This window comes from Suricata suricatta, chromosome 12, assembly GCF_006229205.1.
Source record: "Suricata suricatta isolate VVHF042 chromosome 12, meerkat_22Aug2017_6uvM2_HiC, whole genome shotgun sequence".
Lineage (NCBI taxonomy): Eukaryota > Metazoa > Chordata > Mammalia > Carnivora > Herpestidae > Suricata > Suricata suricatta.
In genome coordinates, this window is record NC_043711.1 from 69,075,471 (window position 1) to 69,102,874 (window position 27,404).

The 27,404-nt window shown below is 41.3% G+C and overlaps 1 protein-coding gene across 1 annotated transcript in view; it reads right to left on the minus strand.

The window, feature by feature from the left end:
- Nucleotides 1-1,854: 1,854 nt before the first annotated feature.
- The window catches only part of SPTLC3 (serine palmitoyltransferase long chain base subunit 3), a 128,470-nt gene continuing 102,920 nt past the window's right edge, over nt 1,855-27,404 (minus strand). Inside the window, exons 10-12 of the mRNA XM_029919101.1 lie at nt 12,749-12,884; nt 7,446-7,575; nt 1,855-2,920 (exon numbers count right to left, since the gene is read on the minus strand). Of these exons, the coding sequence (XP_029774961.1) occupies nt 2,807-2,920; nt 7,446-7,575; nt 12,749-12,884 (380 nt within the window). The 3' untranslated portion in view covers nt 1,855-2,806. The remainder of the gene's footprint in view (nt 2,921-7,445; nt 7,576-12,748; nt 12,885-27,404) is intronic.

The window sequence follows — 27,404 nt, forward strand, 5'->3', positions numbered from 1 at the left end:
CATTTGGGAAGACTGGGGTGCATAACAGTTTTGTTGTAAAAGTCTCTTTCTCAACAGAACTGACCAAAGGGACATTTTTGGATGTGACATAGTTACTGAGACTCAATAATCCCTATTGATTTGAAATTATGCTTTTATTAACCTAGCGGATATTTTCTCATAAAAATTAAGAATCCTCACAATCACCCTCTTAACCAACTTCATTCTATATGAAATGTGCTCTTATATTACCAGCCTTATGGGATCTGGACCCCTCCTAATGTGCATTGCATTTGGATTAGTTGTCCTCCTAAGTGTATTCAATGTAGACTCCTGACAGAGATAGTTTTTTGCTTTTGTTTTTGTAATCTTGCACTTGAGAATGTAATAAATTGCCCTACGATCTTGATGGAACAGGCGTAATGTCTCCCTTGCTCCCCAGGCCAGGTGGGTAAGTAATTATTTTTATATCAAGAGTTAGACTCTGGATCTTCCATAAAAGTAATACTGCTCACAAAGACATCCCTCCACAAACTTAAAACTCAAAGTGTATGTGTGAAGATGTGTCTGAAGGTCATGGACATCCAGAATGGAAGGGGATGCTTACTGCTTGCTGTATCTCAGGTGAAGCCCAGATGTTCCACTGCTCTCTTTGTCTATTGCTCCTTCTATAGGACTGAAGACATTTATGGATTTAGGACAATTAATTGGAATCAATTTTGTTTCAATGCAGATTTTCTTTTCTTTTTTTAATTTTACTTACTTATTTTGAGAGAGAGAGAAGACATGAATAGGGGAGGAGCAGAGAGAGAGAGGAGAGGGTGAGAATCCCAAGCAGGCTCCACACCAGCAGTGCAGGGCCTGAGTCAGGGCTCAAAGTCATGAACTGCATGATCATGAATCAAACTCATAATCAACTCATGATCTGAGTCGAAGTCAGTGCTTAACCAAGTGAGCCACCCAGGCACCCTTAAGTGAATGTTTTCAAGAGAGAAGACCTATATGTCTTCCTTTTTTGGGGGGGACATTTAATATACCATATATATATTCTTTGTATAAGTAATGCCATGCCAATTCATTGGGAAGAGTTGGAATTTAGTTATCAATATTAGTCATGAGATGTGGCAACTGCATTTTCAAAACCACTCCCTCTCCTCTTCTGCTAAGAGTGATCCTAACAAATGTTTATGAGAAACTTTATCATTGTGATCCAATTTTAAACTGATAGACCAAGTAGCGGTTATACTTTCCCCATAAAAAGCTTTCCATGCAGATCAGCTATATCCTCTAATAAGTTGTGAGCATCAGGGCATATTGCCATATGCAACACTGGTGCTTTGGGCTGGTTTTCTCTCTCACTGCACAGCATGAAAGCTTGGGTCCATCTGTGTCACAATTCAAACCTCTCTTGAAGTGATTTGTTTATACTGTCATTTGATGGAGTGGAATGTTCTGTAACTCATTCAAACTATTACAGAAGCTTTGCTAAAAGGTCACCACTACTCTTTGGAGTTTCCAAATCTGGGAGCCATCTGGGAGCTTGTTAAAGATAAGGTTTTCCACTGGCTTTTTCCATTCCAACTAGATCCAATTAGCAAAAGGTACTATTTCAGATAAGTTTGTGTTCACATTTAGAAAGAGAGAAAGACAGACAGTCAGACATAACAGAGACAGAGAGAGAACTCAGGTAAATTACAGTTAGTTGCTCAATAGTGTGCAAGCCTACTTTCACCAGAATTGGAGTCTATGTGCCAGCAGACAGTAAGAACTCTTCAATAGGTCTGAATTGGGGTGTCAGGCTTAAGTTGAATAGAAGTTGCTTTTAAATGTTGTTTTTGAATCAATACATTCAAGTATAGTCTTGAGAGTCAACTCTAAAGGAAATTGAATCTCACCATTTACTCAAAATTTAATATGAAAAAGACAACTCATTCTTTAAAGTAATAAAGTCTATATTCACAAGCTAAACATTCACTCCACACGGCACGGACAACCTTCTAGTTGCTATAACATTACAGTTTTAGTCTAGGCCTAAAATTGGCTTGTATTTGCTTTCTGCCCCCTTCCTTATGAAACAAGTCTTGAATATTCCAAACCTCAAAAGCTCAGCTGTAAAACTATAGGAGACCAGCAAGAGGAAAAAGAAAGTTTCCTTCAAAGACGTCTTTAGTCACGGCTGGCCAGTTCTGCTCTCTCCCTCCAAACATTAACTATGGCTTTTGACACTTGTCCTTGGAAAAAATCCAAATGTGGCAAATGGTAGAAGCAATGTTTCTTTACCCTCCTGCCTGGAGCTCCCCATGATACAGATGAGTTCTAGCTGGGGCATTCATGGGTGAAACAAGGAGGTCAGCTACTGCCCACCACCTCTGCTCACGTCTGCAGATGAAATAAGTACACACAGAGTGAGAATCTACGGAATTAAGAATAAAAACCCCCTCATTTAGTTGGAATGCCTGAAAGAGTCTGGACCAACAAGGCTGCATGGTAGCAGATAAAACACAGGCTCATTGCCATTAAAAGTGTTCTAGGAAGTGTGTGTGTGAGTGTGTGTGTGCATGTGCAGGAGAGTGCATGCATGTGTGTGCATGTATTTGTAGCAGGGTACTTGGAGGAGGAGAAAAGTTAAAATCTGGAACCATATTTTTGTCTCTGCAGGTCCCAAGCTGGAGACATTAAAAACACAACATTTCCTTCAGTTCAATTAAACTGGTTCAGAAACCAAAATTATCCTTAGAAAGGGGGAGAAATCCATTTATGTTCCTTTTGAGGCAGGGAGGGAAGTCTTTCTGGCAAAGTCTTAAGGTGCAATTCAGAACCGGGAAACTTAATCGTCCAGTTCAAAGCTTGTCTCGTCATAAAGTTCAGGGCGTGCTGATTTCTTGTGCCGGGAATACTTCAGTTGCAAGAGATCACCCATTTCATCCAGGTTTTCCAAAACCTGCAAAGAGATTGCCTTCCATCAGTTATTCTTTAAACTCCTAAATGGCTCTGCGATCCAGAGCCTCAGAGATACAATATTCTTTTGCCATCTTCTTTGATTTTAAAGAAAGGGAAAAAGGTCCAAATCATTAAGGCATCATTTACAAATAAGCCCTAGAGGAATGTTAGATGCTAATTCATTTTATTTCATATTCTTTAATAGCCTACCCCATATTATGAATATTTAACTTATTTTGGGGGTGGGAGGGGAGGAATAAAAGCATCTGATGCATGCTTGCCCTTTCAGGCCTTATGTTAAAATTTAATTAATTACATATAACCTTGTGGGAAAAAAAGGTAAGTTTCAGGTTACAACTGGGTTATGTCTTCATGACATAAATGACCAAGAGCAAAATGGAACATTGTGGGAGCTGATTAGTGTCTCCTTCTCCCTTCTAAATTTCCCTACCCCTAGCTTTTAAACACTCATCTCTGTATTCCAAGGAATCATCGAACTTAAAACCTCAAGGGACCGAGAACTCATCCTTTCAGTTCTCACCATTCAGGCAGGTAAACACATCACCAATTTTCCCAAGAAACAACCCAAATCCGGGACAGACAAAATCTCATATATCACTAATCTTATGGTACTGGGGATATGCTCTTTCAACATTTTTAGGCCTGTCTCTCTTACCCTGTCCATTGAGACAGATGATATTAGCATCTAATGCTTTGAAAAAGGTGAAGATGTTTGTTAACACTGGAATGAATGACTACTGGAGCATATGCATTTGGGAAATCTTTCCAACTGGCATCGTGTTAGATGCCCACCAACATGTGAAGACTCGTTTATTTCTGGGTGGTAGCATTATGGGTGGTTAAAACATTCTTTTCACTTCAATGTACTTTCTACATTTTTCCAGAAAATCTAAGCACTAAGACAAAGGAACAAAAGTTGGATTTAAAAGGATATCAACTAGGATAGTGTCTGTTGCTCATTGCTGAAGGTGGGGAAGGAGTAATGCTGGGTGGGGCATCTGCACAGCTCGGGGGTGTGAGGGACAATCCATGGAGGGAGGGTGTGGGAGGAAAACAGAAGGTCTTCTATTCATTAAGTTCAACCTTTTTAACTTCCATTTTTGTGTCTGCTACCAAATGTACATAATATATTGGCAATGCATATATAAGTTATAAATGGATTCATGTTGAAACCCGCTGATCAGACTACCCAGAGAACACCTGTCCTCAAATGAAGGTAGGTTTATTCCACTTGCTATAGCTGGGGGGCTATATTTCAGAAGAACCATCGTGGGAAGAGGGAGCTGGGAAGGGCTCCAACCACATTTGGACCTGCACTCCAGATGACTCTCAGAAAGCAGGAACCAGATCTGGGTTGGATGCTGTCTTGAGCTGGAGAAGTTCAGTGATTGGCTATGGGCAGAATTCTTAGGTGGAGGGCGGGATGACTAAGGTGGGGTGATTGGTAAAGGAGCAGCAATCACTCATGTTAGAAGAAGGAAATTCTGAGCCATTTTGTGTTTGTAGAATGACCTCATCTTTGTCTTGTTCCAAACATGGTCATGGAGGGGACTTGCCTAATATATATTTTGTGAGTATTATGTTCAGTTGCTACCTCAATGCCCTGGCTGTTCATGGGTCATTTTTCACTTTCTCTTATGTGTATATTGAGAATATGCTCACAGTTTTTTATTGATGTATGTGCCTGATTTCAAAAGTTTAGAGGCATCTGTCTACATGATGTCTCAGTGCTCCTCCCAAACCAGGTAGATCCAAAGGAATGAAGAACTTGCAAAGAGAATCACAAGGTCTGAGGTCTACAGAGTTGGGTATTCATGAATGCCTCAATGCTGTTGGGATCACAAAAAGTATAAATCCACCCCTGCTGTCCATCCCCTCCTGCCATCTCTGGGAGCTTGCTTCCTGGCCGTCTCCTTTCCTCTCTCATATCTAGTGCCACTCTCTTACTCTTTTCCTCCTTTAATGTGTAAACATGCTCAAGTCTTTCCCCATTTTCAAGGGCCTTTTCTAAACCCATTTTTCTTGCTTTTACTGTCTGAATTCTTGAAATATTTGCTACTTTTTTCCTTTTAAGAGAAATAATTTGTTAAAGTTAATTACTAGAAATACTCATTTTAGAGGACCTGGACAATATGGAAAGACATAAAGAACAACAAACAACAAGGTTCACTCATTATTTCAGTACCTCGAATTAGCTTGGCTACTATTGTGTCATGCAAAAAGTTGTTATTATGTAAGTACTCTGTAGTATACACTGGTTTAAGTCCTAAGAATGTAATGGTGAAGCAGAAAGACATGGAGACTGTGTGTGTGTGTGTGTGTGTGTGTGTGTGTGTGTGCACGCGCGTGTGTGTGATTTATTATTTGAGCCTAAAGTATTCACTTTTTTATTTGTTGTATTCTTATTTCTGTTTCCTACATTCTCCTAAACCTGTCTGCTTGGGGGAACACTGAGCTCCTGCTAATTTCTAATCCAATAGCTTCTTCCCATATCTTACCCCACTTAAGCTTACTGTAGTTTCTATCTAAAACAGAACTTGTTTTATTCCTCCAGTCCCATTGCTGATTTGCTATTCCTTATTGTATATCTTATCTCATATAAATGCTTTAGCTTTACCATCCTTCCATTCACCAGGTCTGGAGACCTTGAATTATCTTTGATTCCCTCTTCCTAAATGTGCCCTGCATGCGATCATTTGCCAAGTCTTGGCAAATGCATTTATAATGTCTGTTTATAGATACTTTTTTTGGGTTTTTTTTGAATAGCTGCATTTTAGGTCCCTTCTTCTTGCCTGTTTCCCTCTCCAGTCCCTTTGTCACATTAATTTTTTATTTTTCTTTTTAAAAAAATTTTTAAATGTTTTTTTTTAAATTTATTTTTGAGACAGAGAGATAGTGTGAGCAGGGGAGGGTCAGAGAGAGAGGGAGATACAGAATCCGAAGCAGGCTCCAGGCTCTGAGTTAGCTGTCAGCACAGAGCCTGACATGGGGCTCGAACCCACGAATCATGAGATCATGACCTGAGCCGAAGCCGGACGCTTAATTGACTGAGCCACCCAGGCGCCCCACATTTATTTTGTAGTGACACGATTATATCATTCCTTTGGTCAGAAACCTTGGATGATGTTCCATAACTTATATTTAAAAAGACCTAGCTTAGAGGCACCTGGGTAGCTCAGTCAGTTAAGTGTTTGACTTTGGCTCAGTTTATGATCTCACAGTTCATGAGTTCGAACCCCATATTGGTCTCTGTGCTGACAGCTCAGAGCCTGCAGCCTACTTCGAATTCTGTGTGTCCCTCTTTCTCTGCCCCTCCTTGCTTGTGCTTGTCTGTCTCTCTCTCTCAAAAATAAATAAACACTACAAACATTATGGGGCACCTGGGTGGCTCAGTCAGTTAGGCATCCGGCTTCGGCTCAGGTCATGATCTCACGATTTGTGGGTTCGAGCCCCACATCGGGCTCTGTGCTGACAGCTAGCTCAGAGTCTGTAACCTGCTTTGGATTCTGTGTTTCCCTCTCTCTCTGACCCTCCCCTGCTTGTGCTATCTCTCTCTGTCTCTCAAAAATAAATAAAAACATAAAAAAAACATTAAAAAAAGTCCTAGCTCAAAGGCACCTCTCCTGTGATATATATAATATCCATATCCATTTCTTTGTATATTATAAATATATGTGTAGGTATATTACACATATACACATAATTCATTCCCATCTTTGCATATAGCAATGTATTCATATGTAATGAATGAATTCATATAATCTCATATGTCATTTACATCTTCATGCTTCCCCAGTTGTCTATATTTCTTTTCCAAGATGAATTTATTCTGTCCAGTATTATCACTAGTTGCTTATTCAGTAGTACTATTTCTTAGAGTTTTTGCCCCAGGGTTTTGCATATAGAAGACACTCAGTGTGTTTGCTAAATTGCACTGATATTATGAGACAGTTTCATCAACCCCACACTATTGAGATGGCTTAGTTTTCTGACATCATTCACATAAAGATCAAAACAAAAAGGCAATGAAATTTGGTTTTTAAATCATTTATACCTCATGTAGGTCTGGATCATATGATAGATCTGTCTTTGCTATTGCTTTTCCAACATGTTGCTTTGTTGGATCATATTTTATTATGATGGGCTTGGTGGCTATAAAAAATGTCAGGTTTCAGGCAGTTAATGTTGAAATAACACATCAGATTAGCTTTTGCATTTAAGGACAAGTAAATAGCACAATGTGTGGCTACTCAGTCTTGTTTATGAAGCCAAAACACTGACTTGTGTCAAGTCTTCACTAAACACGTTTTCTTTTCTATCCCCTGAGTTGATCACATTGTTGGGCATTACTGGCATGCCCTTGCTTTTTTACAGTGAACTTATGAGTGTTGTTTTTCTACTCTGCAAAGAGAAACCCAGAGAAACCCAAGCTAGGTCAGTAAAAGAGCATGCTCAGAATGCCAAGCACCAGGGCTGGAGATTCTGCTAGCCTGTGGTGTACTCACCGTGTCAAGCATCTCCCGGGTATGTGCTGCTGAAACACAAAACCGAGCCCGAGCTTCTGCGAGGGGAGTAGCTGGAAATCCAACGACCACCACCCCGATTTTTCTGTTTAATAGATGCCTTGCAAAAGCCCTAGGGGAAAGGTAAAAGAGGAGGTTAACTCAGAGATGACAAAATTATATGGCAGGAAAAAGAATATGGCAAGTTGACATTTCTTATTTTATAACAATATGTAGAAATGATTAGAGTTACTAAGCTTCGGTCACATACAATTGACAAGGAAATGGGGCAGTTCCTCGATGGCACCCGTAGCCGAGTGTGTATATTATAGGGTCTGGCACACTCATTAGACCATTGTGAGTACTGAGTCTTTGATGTCACACAGAAAATGCTGATGTATGTAGCCCTGATTTAACAAATTGGCATCCTTTGTCTGAAGGCTTTCTAGGAATAAAAACCCAACAGCTAACACAATGCAATTGCAAAAAGAAAGAACATATATGAAGTGCAAACTTGTATGTTTTAAAAACTTAACACCAATAATAGAGTACAGAAATTTCAGAAAGCTATACTTAGTGACGATAATTTGAGAACCAGGATCTGAGGGCCTGCAGCAGCCAATCCTGAGCTGTATTCTCACTCCAGAGCCAAAGATATTTTTTTCCTCCATTTAACCAGAGATGGAAAGTAGCAAGGTCTCCTCATTTTTTATTGTGTGAATGACTATAGCCAGGTATGTTAAGGTAAAATAAACCCCACTAACTGGGTTCAAGGGAAATTGGGAGGGAGACAGGGAAGGAAATGTGCACACACAGAGAGGCTGGTCAGTAGATGCAACCTATAGGATATAAGTCATGTAACTACAAAGCCTTTCCTTTCTCTTATCTGCTTCTAGCCTCCTTCTTTTACGGAACTAATCTCGATGACAATTCTAGAATATCAAGCTATCAAAGTCTGTAATTTTTTTGTGTGCCAAGAGCCAACTTCAGACAAAAAGGCATGTACCCCAAGTGAATCTTTCCCCACTTTGTGCTCTGTTGCTCTCTGCAGAAACCTTAATTACTAAATGTCTCTGCCCACAAGCAAGGTAAATGCCTCAGATCTGTTCTTAGCATTAAGAGATTTCTGGTGTCCTATTTTAGGCTGGCATCTGACAACACCACAGAAACCTTCCAGTCATAACTCAGGAAGGGTTCTTGAACCAGACATGGAAAACAAGCCTGTTCATTTATTCAATCCTCTTGCCATGGAGCAGTTTGCCTTTTTGGTTGTCTTATGCAGAATGCATGTTATCAGACTAAGGACTGAAGATTGCAAGACCTACTGAGCACACAGCCTCTCTGGCCCCATGACCTAGGCAAGGCAAGATTCGCCTTTAATTTGGACAAGGAGATGAAGCTTTCTGAGAAAGCTTGAAAACAGAGGCTGCTATTTCTCTTTCTTGTTCACCCTATGGAAGGCTGCCCATGGAACTCCACAGGATGAGAGCTCATAATTATCTGAGAAACAAGACAAGGGCTTTTATGGCTAGAATACAAACCACCTGACCCATGATCTCAGGCTACTTTTCGGGACTCCCAAAAGACCATTTTCACTGTCTGCATGTTTCTCTTTGTAACAGAGGAAGCGAGTTTTGCCAAAGAATGCAGAGCAAAATATATGACTGTTGATTCATTAGGCTAATCTGAGGCCTCCCTGGAGCACTTTCAGATTTAAAATTTACACTACTAAACCTGGCCTCCTCCGGTTAATGTGTCTGATTGTCCTGAATATTTTATATAATGAGCCTCTGGATTTGTTCTCCCCAAAGCAAATTAAAACCAGTGTGGCTACAAGAAACCAAACTATGTGGATAATAATAATTAATAATAATAATAATAAAACATTAGCACTGTATTATGTACAGCATCACTGCCTCTTGTATCCTATCATCCTCCAAGTATATGACAAGGCCCATGGAAGGAAAATGTAAACTCCGTACCAAATAATAAATACAATGTATTCTTGATTATCTGAGTGACTGTTTCACGGGTGACATCACATTGTACTAAACGTCATAGAAGATTCCAGTGGTAAGAATTGCAACAAAACTTTGCCCAAAAAGGATACGTGGCTAGAGACTTTATTTTCATTCCACAGTAGGTGGAAATGTGGAGAAATCACAATTCTTTAATAAAATCAGAGTTTAAAATGAGCAAACGTAAGATCAAGTGCTCATGCACTGGCTTCTACAATTAACTCCTTGTCTCAAAAGCTTCCCTACGTATAAACTTTCCATTGAAGAAATATTTGAGAAGGAAACAAGGCCAGGCAGCAGGGAAGCTCTTGCCAGCAGCTCCTGCCAACGATAGATGATCTTACCTTTTGTAACTGACCTATTCTAAGTTTCCTTAGACAACACAAGCAATTGGATTTTTTTTCCATTGCAGTGATTGATGCCTTTTGATTCACCAAAGATGACATTAAAGAGTTAAACTTATACTCTCTGTTGCTTTAATGAGATGAGCATATTTTCCTCTGGGGACTACAGCTTCAGAGGCCATGCTATACACTGAAAAGAGATCTGGTTTAGGAGGCAAATGGAACTGGCTTTGAATTCTGCACTCTACTAGCTACAATTTGAGTGACTTTTAGAAAGCAGTTTAACTTTTGTGGGTCTTGCTGTCCTCATTTGCAAACTAGGACTAAGCATCCCACCATTGGTGGGTGATTGCTGATGTAAGAGTCTGACTTAGCATAGAATCAGCATTCCGCCACATCATCTCCTCCATAAATACTGTCTGAAACTGGAAGGCATTAGATAGACAGACCATCCAGTGTCCAACGTAGCATATTTGATATGGACAATAGCAGTATACTTACCTACTATTTTCCTGGAAGTTCTATTTTTATTAATGCAACCAAAGATCCTAATAATTATTTTGGAGAGCCATGCAACCATGGTTTTATTTTTGTACTCAGTTGAAACTAATATTAATAATTATTATAGTAGTAGAAGTAGTAGTAGTAATAATAACTACCACTGATTAAGTTCTTATAGTTAACCAAGTACTGTATTAAATGCTTTATGTACATTAATGGTTAATACTACTACTACTAACAGCTCTCACCTAGACCATTGCACACATGGCTGGACACCCAAATAGTAGCTCCTCTATAAGAAACAACATGCTTTATGTTCATAGACCTCATCTTGCTTAATCTTTACAATAGCCTTATGAAATAGGTACTATTACATCCCATTTTAAAATTGAGAAAACTGGGGCTTCAGAAGTTTGCACAGCTTGTCCAAGATCCCCTGGTAGGAAGAGGCAGAGTCAAATCCTTTTTCAAATTCCAAACTCCTCAATATGCCAAGAGCATAATTTTACATGTGACACCCTGTTTTTATTTTTCATATTAGCTGTTTTCCAGTTAGGACTCCTAACATATAAAGAAGCAGAAGTACTCCCTCTCTCTTGGTTATTGCAAAGTTGACTTCTTGAATTTAAATGCATTTGTTTTTACTCTTTGTGGACTTTTCTCATTACATGGATTCATTTTTCCAGCATGTTGATATTCTATTTCCAACCTCTACCATCAAAGTCAGAACTATCAGGCACACTCCTACTGTCACCCTCCTGTGTTGTGCACTTTAGGCTCTCAAAAACAAAACACACTTATTTTTGGTGTCTTCATTTGAGCTAATGATAAACCATTAGGTAGACATGGGCTAAGTGTGGAATCTTTCTTCCAGAACATACCATTTTGCCAACCACTCTGATTAAATGTAGGTTTTCTTTTGTGCCTTCTGAAATCAGATGGTAAAGGGTTTGGGATTATCTGCTACTTTGAATCACAGTTATACCTCCTCCCTACCATAAATACAGGCCAGTATCCTGTGTGACATTTCTGTAGCACACTGTCTTCTTGACTACTATGTGCATCGTTAGCTTGACCCAGACACACTGATGGTAATGGTGTGGCATACCGAAGAACTCACCTGTGTGTTTTGTTATTTTTCTGTGGTGAAATGACACAAAAGTGTACGCTGAAGAATCAATCTTTCAGAAACTAATAATTCATTCTTATCCATCATGAGTTCTGAACTGATAGCCCCAGAGCCTCTTTTCTATACTTAAAATACTCTGCCAATCTATTTAGACTGTTAGAGAGTCAAATAGAAATTTCCAACAATAGGGTTATGTTGCAGAAGAGTCAGGACCAGTAGAATCTCATAAATATATGTTGACTATTACTTTCCATCGTGCACATGGCCAGACACCCAAATAAACATTTTACATTTAGAAACGATTTTAATTAACTTCCTTTTAATAACAGAGGTAGTATGTGGCAGGTTGGAGAATGGATCATGTATAAAATTATCTATGCCATATTGAAAAAAGTCATTTTTTCTCTTTACGCAGCTGTTCTCATGCACAATTTCAGAGTTGTAATCAATGAGAAACAACTCTGCACAGGTTTATAGGGGAGACATTAAAATTTTATATTAAGAGCATGAGCCTAAGTTTGGGTTTGCCTCTTGGTAGTCTCTTGATTTTATTACTGCTCAACTTGTAGGACTTTGGGAAAACTATTTAATTGTTCTCAGCCTCAGTTTCCCCCACACTTGAAATAAGGCTGCCTTTTTCTGAGGATAGCCGTGAAAAGTCAGAGGAGAAAGCACAGAGCCTGGTAATGTTGTTTTCACATGTTAGGAGAGATGGTCTTCCGAGGTTCTCCTTGAAACAGATCATGGGGCAGAAGGAGGCACAGTTTCATCTTTAATTCACAGTTGAGACCAGGGGGTGACACTCCAATTTGTAGAGCTCGAAAGTGGTGAGCCTTAGCATTTAATTCCCTTCATTTATTTAAATTGTTTCTTATTTGAGAGAAGGAGAGAGTGAGAGGGAGGGAGAGAGAGAGAGAGACAGAGAGAGAGAGAGAGAGAGAAAGAGAGAGAGAGAGAGAGAGAGAGAGAGAGAGAGAGAGAGTCCTGAGCAGGCTCCTTGCTCAGTACAGAGCCTGATGTGGGGCTCAAACACATGACCCTGGGATCATGACCTGAGCTGAAATCAAGGATTGGATGCTCAACCAACTGAGCCACCCAGGTGCCCCTTGATTCCCTTCTTAGAAGATCTGTGAAAAGGCCCTGCTGGGACAGGTGGCTTCCAAGAAGCTATACAAATGAATTCTGAACTCGGCATCCCATTCAAAGCTCATAAGCAATGTCAATGCAGAAGTAGCCTCATAGAGTCAGAAACACTGTCTTAGTCAGAATACCCTGGGGCTTCAGTGTTATTCTGAGATTCCATTGAATACTCACGCTACTTTAGCAGGCATGTAAAGGAGCAGGGGAACAACGGGAGATTCCTCATTGCCATAGATAATGAATCCCATTTCGTTCAGTCTCTGTCTGAAGTATCTTGTGTTTTTTGCAAGTTGCCGTACTCTCTGCAATCCTGAAAGGAGACAGGCATGAAATCCATCAATCCCATCAGGAAGAAAGAAGCAAAGGTCAGATTGACTTGGCAAGCATTCTTAAGACCTTCTGCAGGCCTGCATTTTCAGCTGGGAGGAGGTCCAATAGGGTGGGTAAATATCTCTTGGTGAGCAAGTGTGGGCACTGATGCCTGAGAACTGCCCTGAATCTGGAAGACAGGATCCAATGGGGGGGGGGGGATGGTGTTGTTAGGTACTGTTAGCAACTAAAGGTAGGCTAGTTTGTGGGGTGACGAGGGGATAAAGAGAGTGTCCAGCAAGAAGGAAAGAGATGAACTATCATTTACTAGATACCTACTGTGTATGGACTGTTTTAAGTGCTTTAAAAACATTCACTCAGGGAAAAGGAGTATGACAAGAAATCACACACAGACACACACATGCTTGCGTGCATGTGCGCGCGTGCGCACGCGCGCGCGCTTGCGCGCGCACACACACACACACACACACACACACACACACACACACTAGTTGTAGAGGCTTTTTAACCATGCTGAGCTGACCCATTAAGTTGTTTCTCCAAGCAAAGAGCACTTCACCTAACCTGAACTTGAAGGGGTAACACATCCCTGAACAAAGATAGGTCCAGCTGAGACCAGAAATGTTTTTTGAGGCATTTGGGGTGGTAGACTAATAGAGGGAAGGGTAGAAGAGGACCTCTGTTTTCCCCAGGCACAAAAAAATTACAGTGGGGGCTCCAAACCGAAGTCAAGGAAGGTATGTGTATCCATTTCCAGGTTATTGGTGCCTCAGCTCAAAAGCTTAGCTTCTGGGGCACCTGGGTGGCTCAGTCAGTTAAGCAGCTGACTTTGGCTCAGGTCATGATCTCACAGTCCATGGGTTCAAGCTCTGCATCAGGCTCTGTGCTGACAACTAGCTCAGAGCTTGAAGCCTGCTTCTGATTCTGTGTCTCCCTCTCTCTCTGCCCCTCACCCATATGCTCTGTTTCTCTCTGTCTCAATAATAAATACAAAAGTAAAACAAAAGCTTAGCTTCTGTCCTCCATATGTGTCCCAGAGAGGACATCACACATATGAGAGGACAAAGGGACTTAAAGAGTTAAAAGAATTCTGAAGACACCTGTTTACTCTATGAAGTAAATGGGCAAAACAGCCAAAACCAGAGTATGTGTGCTTGATACAGAAGATTGAACAGAACTGGATGTTTAAGTCCTCTGGAAATCACTCCAATGTTTGCATCTGATGCAAGGTGGCTGTTGAGCAGGAACAGCTACTATAGTTGACCTTGATTATGATTGGTAAGGTGTCCATTCCAACCGATCAGAGATCTTGTTCTATATTGTTCAATATTCTGAACATCATTCGTGGGTATCTTCAACTCTCCAGATGGAAAATGTCAATCAGGGTTCTCCAGTTCCTTCTTGGAGAAATGGACCCGGAGTGTGCTTTGACAAAGGGCTGAGCAGTGTACATTTTTTGCTTAGCATCCTTCCTCCATGAAACCATGATGTTCAGGTAGAGTCGCCCCTGACTTTTCTCTTTACTACAAGGGTAGTATGTGATCAAGATCTAATGGCCAATTAGAATAGTTCATCCCCCTGATTATTGGTTCAACGATGGAATACATCCTGAGCTTATCAGTCTTTCAGATCTGCTGAAGAAGTGCAAGAATGAGGTCATCCTCAAGCTACATGTTTGTCATCATATGGAGGAACAGGGAAGAGTTTATAGTGTAGTGAGAAGGCTGATATGAGATTAAGAATTTATGTAAAATTGCAAATCTAATGAGTGCTATAATCTAAGAATGCTATGTAGTCTTATGAGAACCCATATTAGAGAGATTGGACCAAATCTGAGAAAGTCAATAAATGATGAGTGAGCTGAGCTCAGAAAGGGGGACAAATGTTAACAGGCAAAAAATCATAGGAGAGCATTTCAGATACAGGAAACAGGTGCAATGGTCTAAGTGGTTTGTAGAAGAAAAGAGTGGTTGAGAACCAGGCAAGATGCAGTTAAATGTGGGGCAAGTTGAGGCTGGAGAGATGGGTAGATTGTGAAAAAAAAGGAGGACAGGGATTCAAGAATACAACATTTTGTGGTTGGGAAGAGAATGAACTTAAAAGGGTGACAGAGCAATCAGGGAGAAAGAAGACAAATCAGGAGACAAATTAGTGTTCACTGAATTTTTAAACATGTTAGTCACTGATAATCTTTACTTTGGGTTCCCTGGTTAGTATTTTGGTTTTAAAGAAACAGGTAGCTGCAAGAATGGTTTACTTTAATTCATATATACTTTTATTTTCCCATCCACCTCCTTCAATGAGGAAAAACTAAGCCCTCAACTCCCACATTCCAGATTTGCAATATGAATACAAATAAGGGATCGGGAGAGGTATAGAATTATTTGTATAATTTTTGCTGCATAGACAAAGCCTCCTTGGTGCTTAAAAATGAATTGCTTTGTAACATGCTGAAATGTTCTTTAAAAACTTGTATGTATACAGAAACCAATCTATTTGAAGGATAGAACTAGAAATGAGGGGGAGAGTATTTGTCTTTACTTAAACAAATTCATCTATACATCAAGACTATGTGTTTAGGTAGGTGAGGGCACAAGAAGTAGGGGGAGATTGTGGAAGAAGAATAAAAAGAAAAAGCGGGGCTGGAGTAAGACTTGTTTTAAAGACAGTGATTCAAATGAAGGCACAGATATACATCCTAGCCCCCAAAATGTATTCCATATGGCCTGTTGCCTTGTACATTTAGCTCTTTTGTTGATTGTTAGCTGCACAATGAATAGATGACTTCATCAGGCTGGCTCTAATGATTCCTAAATGATCCCCCTCAAAGACCAGAAGGATTTCCTGGCCTGGAAGTGCATGAATGACTTAAATTGCTTTTCCCCAATGGTATTATCTTTGCACTTGCCCATAATGACTCATCTATCATTGGGCTGCCCAGCTACTTAATTGGCCCCTTCTGTCCCCTTTGCCTTGATTAACCTAAGTAACTGGATCATCAGCAAATGCCATCACTTTACTGCTTCTAGATCCTTTGTAGAGTTGACTGAATGGATCAGAATATTGATCCCAAGGGTACCTGACTCTTAAGAATTCACTGTTTTCTTCTTGCTCTGTCTGTTCTATCTTTGAACCATTTAGCAAAGCATGGCTGACAAGCCATTATGATACACTTCGTGGTCACTATGTTTTCTCATATAGATCACTATTAATGCCTTTGAGGTCCTACGCGTTGGCCAAGATACAGCTCCTTTCAATTACTCTATTGCTCACTCTTTAAAATTGGAAACATTCTACTCTTGTAGGGCCTGGGGGCAGAAAGGAATTTGTATATATAAAATGCTACTCATCTAGACAGGATGTGGGCGATTTTATTAATTATGCTATGCTTTCAGATCCTTGCTTGAAGAGTGCTTTGTAAGAAAAGGAGACAATTTTAGCACTTGTCTTTTTGTACAGAGATGGCCACACCAGGGTGGCACGGAGATTGGGCATTGCAGCCACATTCCCTTTCTAACACTCTAAATCTCTAATTCCATAATTTCTTGTTCTTCTTTCACACATCACGTAGAAGACAGGGAAGGTCTCTGTTCAGATAAATAGGCAAATGAGCTGATCTCTTATGTAGGGTTCTGGATAGTTTATACGAGTGTTTATTTTGCTGTATTCTGGGTTCTCTGAAAAAAAAAACCAAATAGCTTTGGATTTAAATGGATTAAAAAACCAAACTTCACCTGGACAATTTAAGGCCTTAAAAACCTCAGTTTAACCTGTGAAATATAGATAAATAAGCTTATCACACAGAAAGATTGGTGGAAATAAAGGTGTTAATCCAGAAACATGCTTAGTATTGTGCTTGGCATGCAGTAGGTGTTTGAAAGGTTAATTACCTTTTTCCATAGGGAGGTAGTTCCCAGTAACCTCAATGGCACCTCAGAATTATCTGGACAGGTTGGAAAAAATTCCATGCCTGGACTGCACTCCAGACCAATTAAATAAGAATCTACAGAGAAGGGACCTGGGCATGAATTTTGTGTTTCGACAAGGGATAGCCACAGAGACTCAAATGTCTCAGAAATAGCCGCCACTGCCAGTCCAAGCCCAAAGCCATGCATTTCTGTAGTAAGAGCCTGATTGTTCCCCAACTATGTCTTATTCCTCAGTTGGATGTGGAAAACAAAAGATGGGCACATGTAGTGGCCTCTTGTTTGGCATAATTACATCGCAGCAGTTAATCAGTGTTTGGGTCCTTGGATAGTACGTTTTGTGGGGGTGACCTCCTCCCCTGACAGCTGTCTGCTCCAAAGTACTCATTTGACTTGAGATCAACCCAACTGTCCCCCTTACCCATCTCATGAGGCTGGATAAAATATGGATGAACTCATCCAGGCGGCTGACCTGTACATTGCTGTTCTACCCATTCAAATTTCTAGCTCTGCCAACTTGAGAGATGGGCTAGGTTAAGGGAGGCCATAAGTACTTTAACCTTCTCTCCAGTGCTGTTAAAACAAAAACAGCTGGGGCAGGGGAAGGAAAACAAATAAAACACAAAGCATCCCACTACAAAGCTTTGCAGTCCCCTAATAAAAACAATCGTCTGTGGTGTTTCCAAAAATATGCTTGGGACAAGTCAATCTTCAGAGGGCCAGAAGGCATTGCAGACGGTGGAGACTCCCCGAATGACCTGTCAAAAGCTAAAGAAGGAAAATTTGTTGTCTGCTGAACCATTGGTGTGCAGAGAGAGAGAGAGAGAGAGAGAGAGAGAGAGAGAGAGAGAGGCATTTTCCTCTGAAAGACTAAGTGGAAGAGGCAGATTTTACAAGCTTGTGAGCCAGCACCAGTGCTACTCTCGATTTTCAGCAGATTTTGCAAGCTCCCTGGCTACCAGATGAAACATGAATATGCCCAGATGCCATCGACTTATTGTGTTATTTTGCAGGCTTAAAAAAAGGCACATAAAGAAATAGATGCTGCTCTCCCTCCTTAAATTGTTTAGCACACCACCTGGACTGTCAGAATACAGTCAATGCACTGTCTACGGACAACCTCAAACATGGCTTTAGGCAGCATTGCTTGGAAAATGTCCTTTTTTTTTTTTTTAGAGATGGGAGGCGTATTTCCATAGAATATTTCTCACAATTTAAGAAGTTGATCTTTCTAAAAAATCAAACTGATGATAAAGAATGCCTCAGTGGCCTGAGAATGACTAATCTTCTTGCCTCTTGCCCCTTCTTTGTCCATTTACCCATGGCTTCTTCCCCTGGCATGGGGGTGGGGTGGTACTGGGGAGAGACCTTGGAGTCAAGTGTCAGTGTGACAGCAGGAACCCAGCAGTCTGTTATTTTAAGCTCTGGACACCAGACAGGACATTTTGTTTCCAACACACTTAGGGGCAGAGTGATCGCAGGAAAGATCAAGAGGCTACAGAGCAGAAGAATCATAAGAATCACATTAGCAGTGACAAGCTTCCCAGTGGGATGGGGAAAACTGTTTGGAGTGGTTTGCTAAGAGGAACACACATTTTTATCAGGCACTGAAGCTCTCCCTTTTGATGTCCAGATTTCAAGATTACAGCATGTTTTATAGTCATATTCACATGTTCCAGTGACTCTTCAGGCCTCTCAGTCATACCCCGGGAATGCATGCAGGAGCAGGGAGGATGGACATTAAGGGTGGACAGCTGTCTGACCGGGCTGATTTCAAGGGCCCTGAGAGGACGCCATTGCCCCCACTCCCCTACCCGCTGCTCACATATACCATCAGTTTAACTCATAAGGAGAGGTGAGAATGGACATGTCCTGCACAACTATTATGAGCCAGAAATTGTGTTTTTGGGGCCCTCTTCACAAATGCAGAAACTGAGGCTGGAAGGTCATTAATGCATTACCCAGCTGACCCAGAAACTAGCCATACCTCCTGACCTATCAAAGTCTGCTCTTTGGGGAGACGCTTGTAAATTCATTTCTGGTGAGGTGTAAATTCTGTGATTCATGGATTCACAGATTTCACAAATGAAAAACACTCACTAGGTAAAGGAGTCAGGCCAGCTACTAAGGTGAAGTAGAAGATAAGAACATTCTGAGGCTGTTTAGAAATAAATGATCTAATGGTAGACACGGCAGATATCAAATAGTAGAAAATTGAGAGGAAGAGCCTTAAGACAGATCTAGGCAGAATTACTAGGATTTTCTAATAGTAGTGCTCCAGAATAAATGATAAGATTTAATGTTAATTTGCATTTAAATAGAGAGCAGTATCTTAGCAAGTCACAAATTTCGGAATTCTACCCATTAAATGAGGGTAGTTTGGGAGGCTAAGGGCCTTCTGGAAACTTTGTAAATCAGTGATTCTTGTGCACAGGAACACACCAGAGTCTTCTGGGAATATTTCTTTTTCTAGAATATGTACAATAACGCTCCCACCTGTATAGATTCTGCTCCAGGGACACTCCCAGGGTAACTGTGTTGTGTACCAGTTAAGAACCATTGCTTAAAGTGATAGCTTACATTGTGGGTGTTGATTCTAGAAAGATACTAAGGTTGATCCTAACTGAAGACACCAGAAAGCAAATTTTGTCTCAGAGTATTTTGTATTTGGTTGACAGATCTGTATGTAAGTTTCCACCTACCCTTTCCTTTTTTCTATGAAGATGAGCAAGTGACTTATCTCTGAACCTTAATGTACTCATCTGTTAAATGGGGATGATGGCAATAACCACTCCACCTATTTCTCAAGACTTTGGGGAGGATGCTATTTAGTGGTCATTGTGTTCAGAGGAGGATTAAATGATGAGTGTATCTACATCGTCAAGTAACCCACAGACTAGAAAAATTCAGGTAATTGAGACAGAAGGTAGAAAGTGGAATGCTCCATGGAAGAAATGCTCTAGGAGTTTGTAACACAGAGATAGAGGTGGTAAGTTAACACTGTGTGCGTCTAAGTTTGGAGGTAGGGGGCTCTGGGAAACAAGTAACTCACTTGCCATAATGTTTACACCACAGTCACGAGAAAGATCCGTGGAGTCAGACCGCTGATAATGGTGAATGCCATCCTAGGATTTGGAAAGTTTTGATGGGTAATGGGGAGCCATGGCAGCATCGTGAGCAGGCATGCCATGTTCTGAGGGGGTTTAGGAAGAGAAAGCTCATGGTGTGTAACACATGGATTAGGAGGAGGAAAAAAACTGGAAGTGGCAGAATGAGTAGGAAGCCAGAGTGGCAGCAAACATCTGAAGTGGGTGAGGAGGGGTGTGTCAGTAACTGTTCTGATCTGTGGAGGGAAGGCAAAGGAAGTGGCAAAGGTCAGGTCCTGAGCAACTGGGTTCATGAGATCCCCCGAAAGCGTTCTGAGAAACATTGCAAAGGAAAGTGGCCACCAGGAAGCCCCATCAAGGCAGCTTACCTACATGATTCAAATCCCTGGCTTTCCAAGTATCTGCTGGGGGTGCACTGGAGAAGCCTCAGAGAGCGGGCGTGGGGAGAATTTGAGGGAAGGTTCAGCAGAAGGCTAATCAGACTGCCCTGCCCCCCAGCCCACCCCGACTACAACAATGGCATCAAGGCCAAGCGCTCAAGGACTGGGAACCCAACTTCCTGGGTCCTAAGTCAGCTCTACCATCTTGGGCAATGTACTTCATCTTTCTGTAATTCAGGCTCTTCACCTATAAAGTGGGAATAGCAGTGATGGTAATAATAATAATAATAATAGTAATAATAATAGTCATTACATTTAGCTATAAGGATTAAATATTAAGCACTTAGAACATCTGGCATACAATAAGTCCTACATGACTATTGTAAAACTTAAAAACTATATTTTATAAAATGGCCTTACATATACATTTCATTTGGGGAAAAATTCTGTAGTTTAAAAATACCGAAAACTATTTGAAGCAAAGACTAGACTGACTGACTGAGATTTGCGCTGTAGGGTTCAGCCCCTGTGATCAGTGGAAGTAATGTGCAGCTTTTGTATCCAATCTGGCTGTTCCTGTGCCCTCCTCAGTTGTTTGTTGTTTTTTGTGGCTTTTTTTTTTTTTTTTTGTATCTGGGACATGTCCACCAATAGCTTCTTATTCACCGGAATTAAGTATTCACCAGAAAAAATTTCATTTTCAGTATTCAAGTTGAAGCATATGATCACTGGAAATCTAACTATATAAAGTCCTCCTATTTTACAAGAGTTAAATCAATCTCAGGGACATTAACCAGTTTTTAAGACCTAATTAGGTTAGGGGTGCCTGGGTGGCTCAGTCGGTTAAGCGACTGACTTCAGCTCAGGGCATGATCTCACAGTTTGTGAGTTCGAGCCCTGCATCAGGCTTGCCACATCAGTGCAGAGCCTACTTCAGATCTTCTGTTTCCCTCCCTCTCTGCCCCACCTCCCCCAAATCTTGCATGCTCTCTATCTCTCCCAAGAATAAAGCATTTTAAAAAAATCTAATTAAAGGAGCCCATAGGAGGGACTGGTCTCTGCCTAAAGAAAGAGATGCCAGGATAGGGGCATTTGATGTGAAAAGGATATTCCCCACTGCCGGCTTTGAGGTAGAGTGGTCTGCGTGGCAAGGAGTTCAAGCAGTCTCCAGCAGCGGAGAGGGGCTGGCTGACAGCTGGCAAGGAAATGGGGACCTCCCTCTTGCAACCCCCAAAACCACAACTTCTGCCACAAACACGTGAGCTTGGGGGGCGAGCCTGAGTTCCAGAAAAGAGGCCAGCTGCAGACACCTTGATTCAGCCTTGTGAGAACCTTGAGCAGAGAACAAACTGTGCCCCAGCTCCTGACCCAAGGAGACTGAGATAATAAATGATGTTGTTTTAAGCTGCTAAATTTGTGGTCATTTGTTATGCAGAAATAGAAAACTAATACATTCATTCTCTCTAGCCCAGAGTGCACACTGGGATTCTCCAGGCACAAGTCCACCTGCTTAATCCTCCCCAGCTGGGGCTGGTATTCTCCGCAACTTGTCCTGACAAGAGAGGGGCTGGGGCACAGCACCGGCTGCATCTGGGGGTTTTTGCTCTTTGGCTGAAAACGGCCCAGTGGAAAAACAAAGATCAATGTAGAACAGCAGCTCCCCTTCACCCTCTAAGATGCTACAGCTGGAATCATGTTCTTTCCTTCTGTTGTGCTGAGCTAACATGGAATTTCATGTGTGTTCCATCACAAACTCCCCCATCTCAGAGTCCAGCCACAATGAGGAGACAAAAGTGAAGAGGAAGCTTCTGTAGGACTCACGGTCTAGAAGGATATCTTGTTTGTGGGGCGAGTGGAAGGAAGTGGCCACATTAACCTTTTGCCCCAGTGCCATCGAAAAGACACACAGATTCTCTTTACGCTCTTGCTAGGGGAATTTTTTAAGACCTCCAAACAAGTGCGCAATTTACTGAGCTGCTTTAAACCTCTACCTTTGCCTAACTCTTAAGGTGAAGTAAACGAAGGGGCAGAAGGTCTTGCAAGTCACTTCTGCACAGCCAGACCAGCTTCCTCTGCCCACTGGAATTCAGTTTGCTGGCTTATTCTGTGTCTGTTGGATAAACACACGTTGTCCTATGTGCACATAAGCAGCAACAGGGCAGAGAGGCGATACCTGTCACTTCGCTTGCTCACCCCAACCTGAGGTCCACACATACAAAAAGGCCAGGTAGGACTTTTTGCCCCCCAGCACAGGTGATTAATCACGACAGAGGCAGCCCCTCAGTTGAAAGCCTGTATAGCGTAGCACCCAGCCATCTGTTTTGTATTAGCTGTTGCTGAAATGCCAGTGGCCTGAAACCTTTAGAAAACGCAGAAAGCCCTGAGTCTCTTGCTCTGCCCCTGTCTGGTCCCCAGCGGGTAGCCAAGCACATATCTTCAGGAAGCAGAGGCTAATTCTTCCCTCAACAATGCTGGAGAGGTTGGGAGTCGGGGGCAAGGTGGTCTCAGATGGGGGCAAGGTGGGTTCTCTGTGCACTCCTCTGACATTCACTGAGGGACTTCCAAGGGACAGAGCTAAGAGCATGCTGCTGGGTTTGTTTGAGGGGAGAAAAGAAACTGTAGGAAAGCTGATTCTCTATCTGCTTTCTGCCCCCGGTAGGTGCTAAAAAATGGGAGACCTTTTAAAACCGCATGTTTCATTATTAGAGTTTCTTTGCCCCAACCAGAATTCTTTTTTGGTTTTCGCTGTCTCTTCCTCCCTTTGAGGAAGAAACGAAATTCCTGGTGAAGAGTATTAGTAAGAACAGCCCCAGATGAGCTTGATGATGCAGATGGAGGAGGGCAGTTTGCAGCTCTCACACAGCACTGGAGAAAAGCAACAGCGTATGAGGGGGGTTGTGAATGTACCTCATGTCAAATACAAACAGTAAGAAAGTGAGAAGGTTCCACTGGAGAGCAAACTTCTGTCACCCAGTGTAGTCCTCCTGCTCTCCCTCCCTAAGTGCTAAATCTTCCCAGTTAGTCACTACCATTTTTAAACCTATCAAACTCAAGTGTAAAAATATGTGTGCCCTGCTCCAGGACCCAGAGCAAAGGTCCAAGGTCACAGCTGGAAAGCACGGGTGCCACTTTCTCCAAGTCCACGTGGGGTTAGAAGCAAGGTCAGCGCCTCACCTGCCAATCTCATGATAGAAGTTCACAAATGACCAGGATGAAGGAATTAATCCATACAAAATGACTTAAAGATGAGGCATGCTTGTATTTTCCAGTTTGAATGCATGATATTATAAGCCTCCCTCTTTCCCCCCTTTATCTTTAGATCCCTTTAGATCTTTTTATCTCTCCAGAGAGTGGGAAAAAAAAGGAAAATGATGGAGGTTCATAAATTAATGAAGTTCCTTGAAAGACCTTGCCATTTTATTCCACTCTTTTTCCTAATAATTGAATAAAAAATAGAGTTTAAGCCTTCAGATTTGTTTTTTATTTTTTGTTTGTTTTCTCAAATGTCAGATATGGGACAGCATGAATGATCTGGTGTGAACTCCTTACACACGTGGAGATAACATAATGAACGAGGGCTTCTCAAAGTAGATGAAATGCCTCAGGTGAAGGTGGGCAGGATTGTATCTTCATATGAACTCAATGTTGACATGAATGCTCTAGTTTTATTTCTCTGCTTGCACAGAATTCAGTCACCTTTTGTGACTAGTCATCTTGACCAGTCAACTGCTGGGTGCTGGTATGAAGAGCATCAGAAGTTCAGTCCTTATTCATGACTTAGCCCCCTTTTAGTCCATGGTCTCCAAAGAACCCAAGGGTGGCTGCATGACAGGGTTGGAGTGACTCAAGGACTCAAAATGAACCCATCTGTTTTAGATAACTGGCCTCAATTGGTTCATGTGTAGAAATTACATGTTTTAAATTGCAACTTACAATATTCTGTTTCATCACATTTCCCATTACAAAAAAAAAAAAAGGTCCTACTTGTCAGGAAATATGTTACTATTTCCAAAATATTCATTCTTGGCTGAACTTCCAGAGCTGTCCTAATTTCATGCCATTTTAATTTCTCCTGGGGAAGCATTATGCCCGGGGTCCATTTTCTGTCTCCAAAGAGTGCACAGTATTGGGGGAATTTAGCAACATAATAATGATAATGATCTTGATACCTGCTATGGCCTAGGACTAGGTTCTGTGTAAAAGAAGCAGAAATGGTTGTACCAAAATCCAGACTCTAAGCCCTGAGAGTCCCTGTAAAAGGGAAAGAGGTTCATCTTCAGTCCCTTGGACTTTGTTTTTCTTCTTTTCTTAGCTACTTTTATTCCATTCCTGGTCAAGAGTTTATTTACTAAGTCAATAGGGAAATATTGGGAAACTGTCTAAAATATACAGTGTCTTCCTACAGTATACATCCATCAAAAGTCTGGGGAAAGAATGTCCTGGACTGAGGTTAAGTACTGTGGCAAAGACTGGCTAACTCTTCACTCAACCCATTTCCTTCTAGGCAGACAGTTACTTCATTTCCATGGCTCCTTTGTGGTCAGGCAAAGTCATGAGGCCAATAGAGTTATGGCCAATAGAATGTGGGCAGGAATAAAATGTGCCTTTCCAGTTATGGCCCATAAAAACATCATATACACCACTCTATTCTCCTTCCCCTTCAGTGGCAAGATTGGAAGCCATATGTTGAAGCTGGAGAAGCAACAAGATGGAAGGATGCTGGATTCCTGTAAGAGAATTACCTGTCCAACAGGAACACCCATTTTGGATTTTATATGGTCCAAAAATAAATTTCTATTGTGTTTAAGTCACTAATATATTGGGACTTGTCTGTTACAAAAATGGATTACTTTAACTAATACTAGCCTTATAGGACTGTGTGTACCATGAAAACTTTCAAGGATTTAAAATCTTAATGCCCTTCTACTTTTCATTGGCTATATGGTGTAGGGGGAAACTAATTTTTCAGTGAAAATTTTATTTTTGTTTAAAAAATTTTTTAATGTTTTTTTAAAATTTATTTTTGAGAGAGAGAGAGAGACAGCATGAGCAGGGGAGGGTCAGAGAGAGAGGGAGACACAGACTCTGAAGACAAGCTCTAGGCTCTGAGCTAGCTGTCAGCACAGAGCCTGACGTGGGGCTTGAACCCATGAACTGCGAAATCATGACCTGAGCTGAAGCCAGACACTCAACTGACTGGGCCACCCAGGTGTCCCACTGCGACAATTTTAGTTTCTCAACCTCTCATTACTAGTCACCAAGCAATGTCATGAAAACATGAAGTTTCTTGATTGAAAAAGATCCTAAGTGCAAATCATCATTAAGATGGAGGAGGGGAGAGAAGGCGGTCCCTCCAGCATATTCAGTGGAAAATGCCATTTTGGATGCCTAAGACTCAACCTAATCTCCTCTATTTTAGATATGTACTTTGCCTTGAACAGAGAGGATTATCTGGGTGGTCAGTTCTTGCTGATTATTGTGTATAAAAAAGTCACATGCACTTCTGAGCTTTGGATGTCTCCATAGGAAAAGTTAAGTAAGGGATTCAGCTAACTTCTTGGATAATTAAAGGAAAAACTCCATTTTTACTTCTGCTTTTTGGGTAGCATTGGGTAGAATTACTCAGCTTACTCACCTCTGTATTAGATGGTGTCTAGACAAAGTCTTAGTATATGTAATAATATAAAACCATTCATTTATCAAAAGAATAGAAAAGGAACTCTAGATTTTGGTCCACACATGTACTTATCAAGGAGGTGATTCTAACTCCTATATTTGAACTAAAGTAATTCTATAGGTAACATATAAAGAAATGATATCATAATAGGTGGGGATTAGATTCTAAGTCTTGTCCAGGAAATCTTAGCCCCAAATCTAGTCATTCAGTATTCATTGATTTACATATTTGATAGTTAAGGCACAATTAATAAACCAATCACTAACTACTTCAAGGGCTGGGTTGGGAGTGTGTGACTAACATTGGAGGAGAGAAAAATTGCAGGAGATGGAGGAGGGAAGGAATATTTTCTGACTGCAGTCATTGGGACAGGGCTTAAAAGGCTAAATAGGGGCTTGGAAGTAAAGAATGGATATAAGTGGGTTATGGGGAGAGATGAAGGCCTTCCAGAGAGAGGAAACATAATGAACAAGCATAAGGAAGATACCAATGCCTGGTGAAAGTTGATGGGATATGACCAAAGCTTACACTGAATGGGGTCATTCATTCAGTGAACATGTATTACTTGGGGTTGGGGACAGTGTCTTTGCCCTCATGGCATTTGTATTCTCCTGAGGGAGACAGGCAATAACCAAGGAAGCAAGTATGTAATTCCAGCTCATAATAAGTGCTATGAAGACACATGGTGCAGCACAGAGAAAGTGACCCACAAAGAAAAGCGTAATATACATATTTTTAATGTTTATTTTATTTTTGAGAAAAAGAGAGCACAAGCAGGGTAAGGGCAAAGAGAAAGGGAGCCAGAGAATCTGAAGCAGGCTCCAGGCTCTGAGCTGTCAGCACAGAGGCTGATGTGGGGCTCGAACCCACCACCCATAAGATCATGATCCAAGCCAAAGTTGGACACCCAACTGACTGAGCCACCCAGACGCCCCAAACAGTGTCATATTGTAGAAAAAGTGGTTAGGGGAGATCCCTCTGGGTTGGTGGCAGGAGGTAGAAAGGTCACTCCAGCATGAACCACCATTTCAAGACCCTGAGTATGGTTTTGAGACTGTTCTGAGAGATGAGCTGGAATGGCAGAAAGCACAAGGGCATTTGTGTCTGGGGTCAGGACCAAGGAAGGTCTTATATGGCGGTCAAGGGATCAGCAGGAGGAAACGTGGCAAACCTCTGGGGAATCAGAGAAAACCCCAATTGTTTTCCTTCATTTTGGAGATAGATTTGTTTTTCAGGCTAAGAAAAATTTTATCAGTGACAAATTTTGACTTATCTGTGATTTTGAACATGACCTAAACTTGTTCAACTAACAATATATATGCTCCATTTCCATTAGTTGTTCCTTTCTGCATAGAAACCAGTCATCTTTAGCTCCTCGGAAATTTTCAGTCAATAGAACTGGGGATTTTG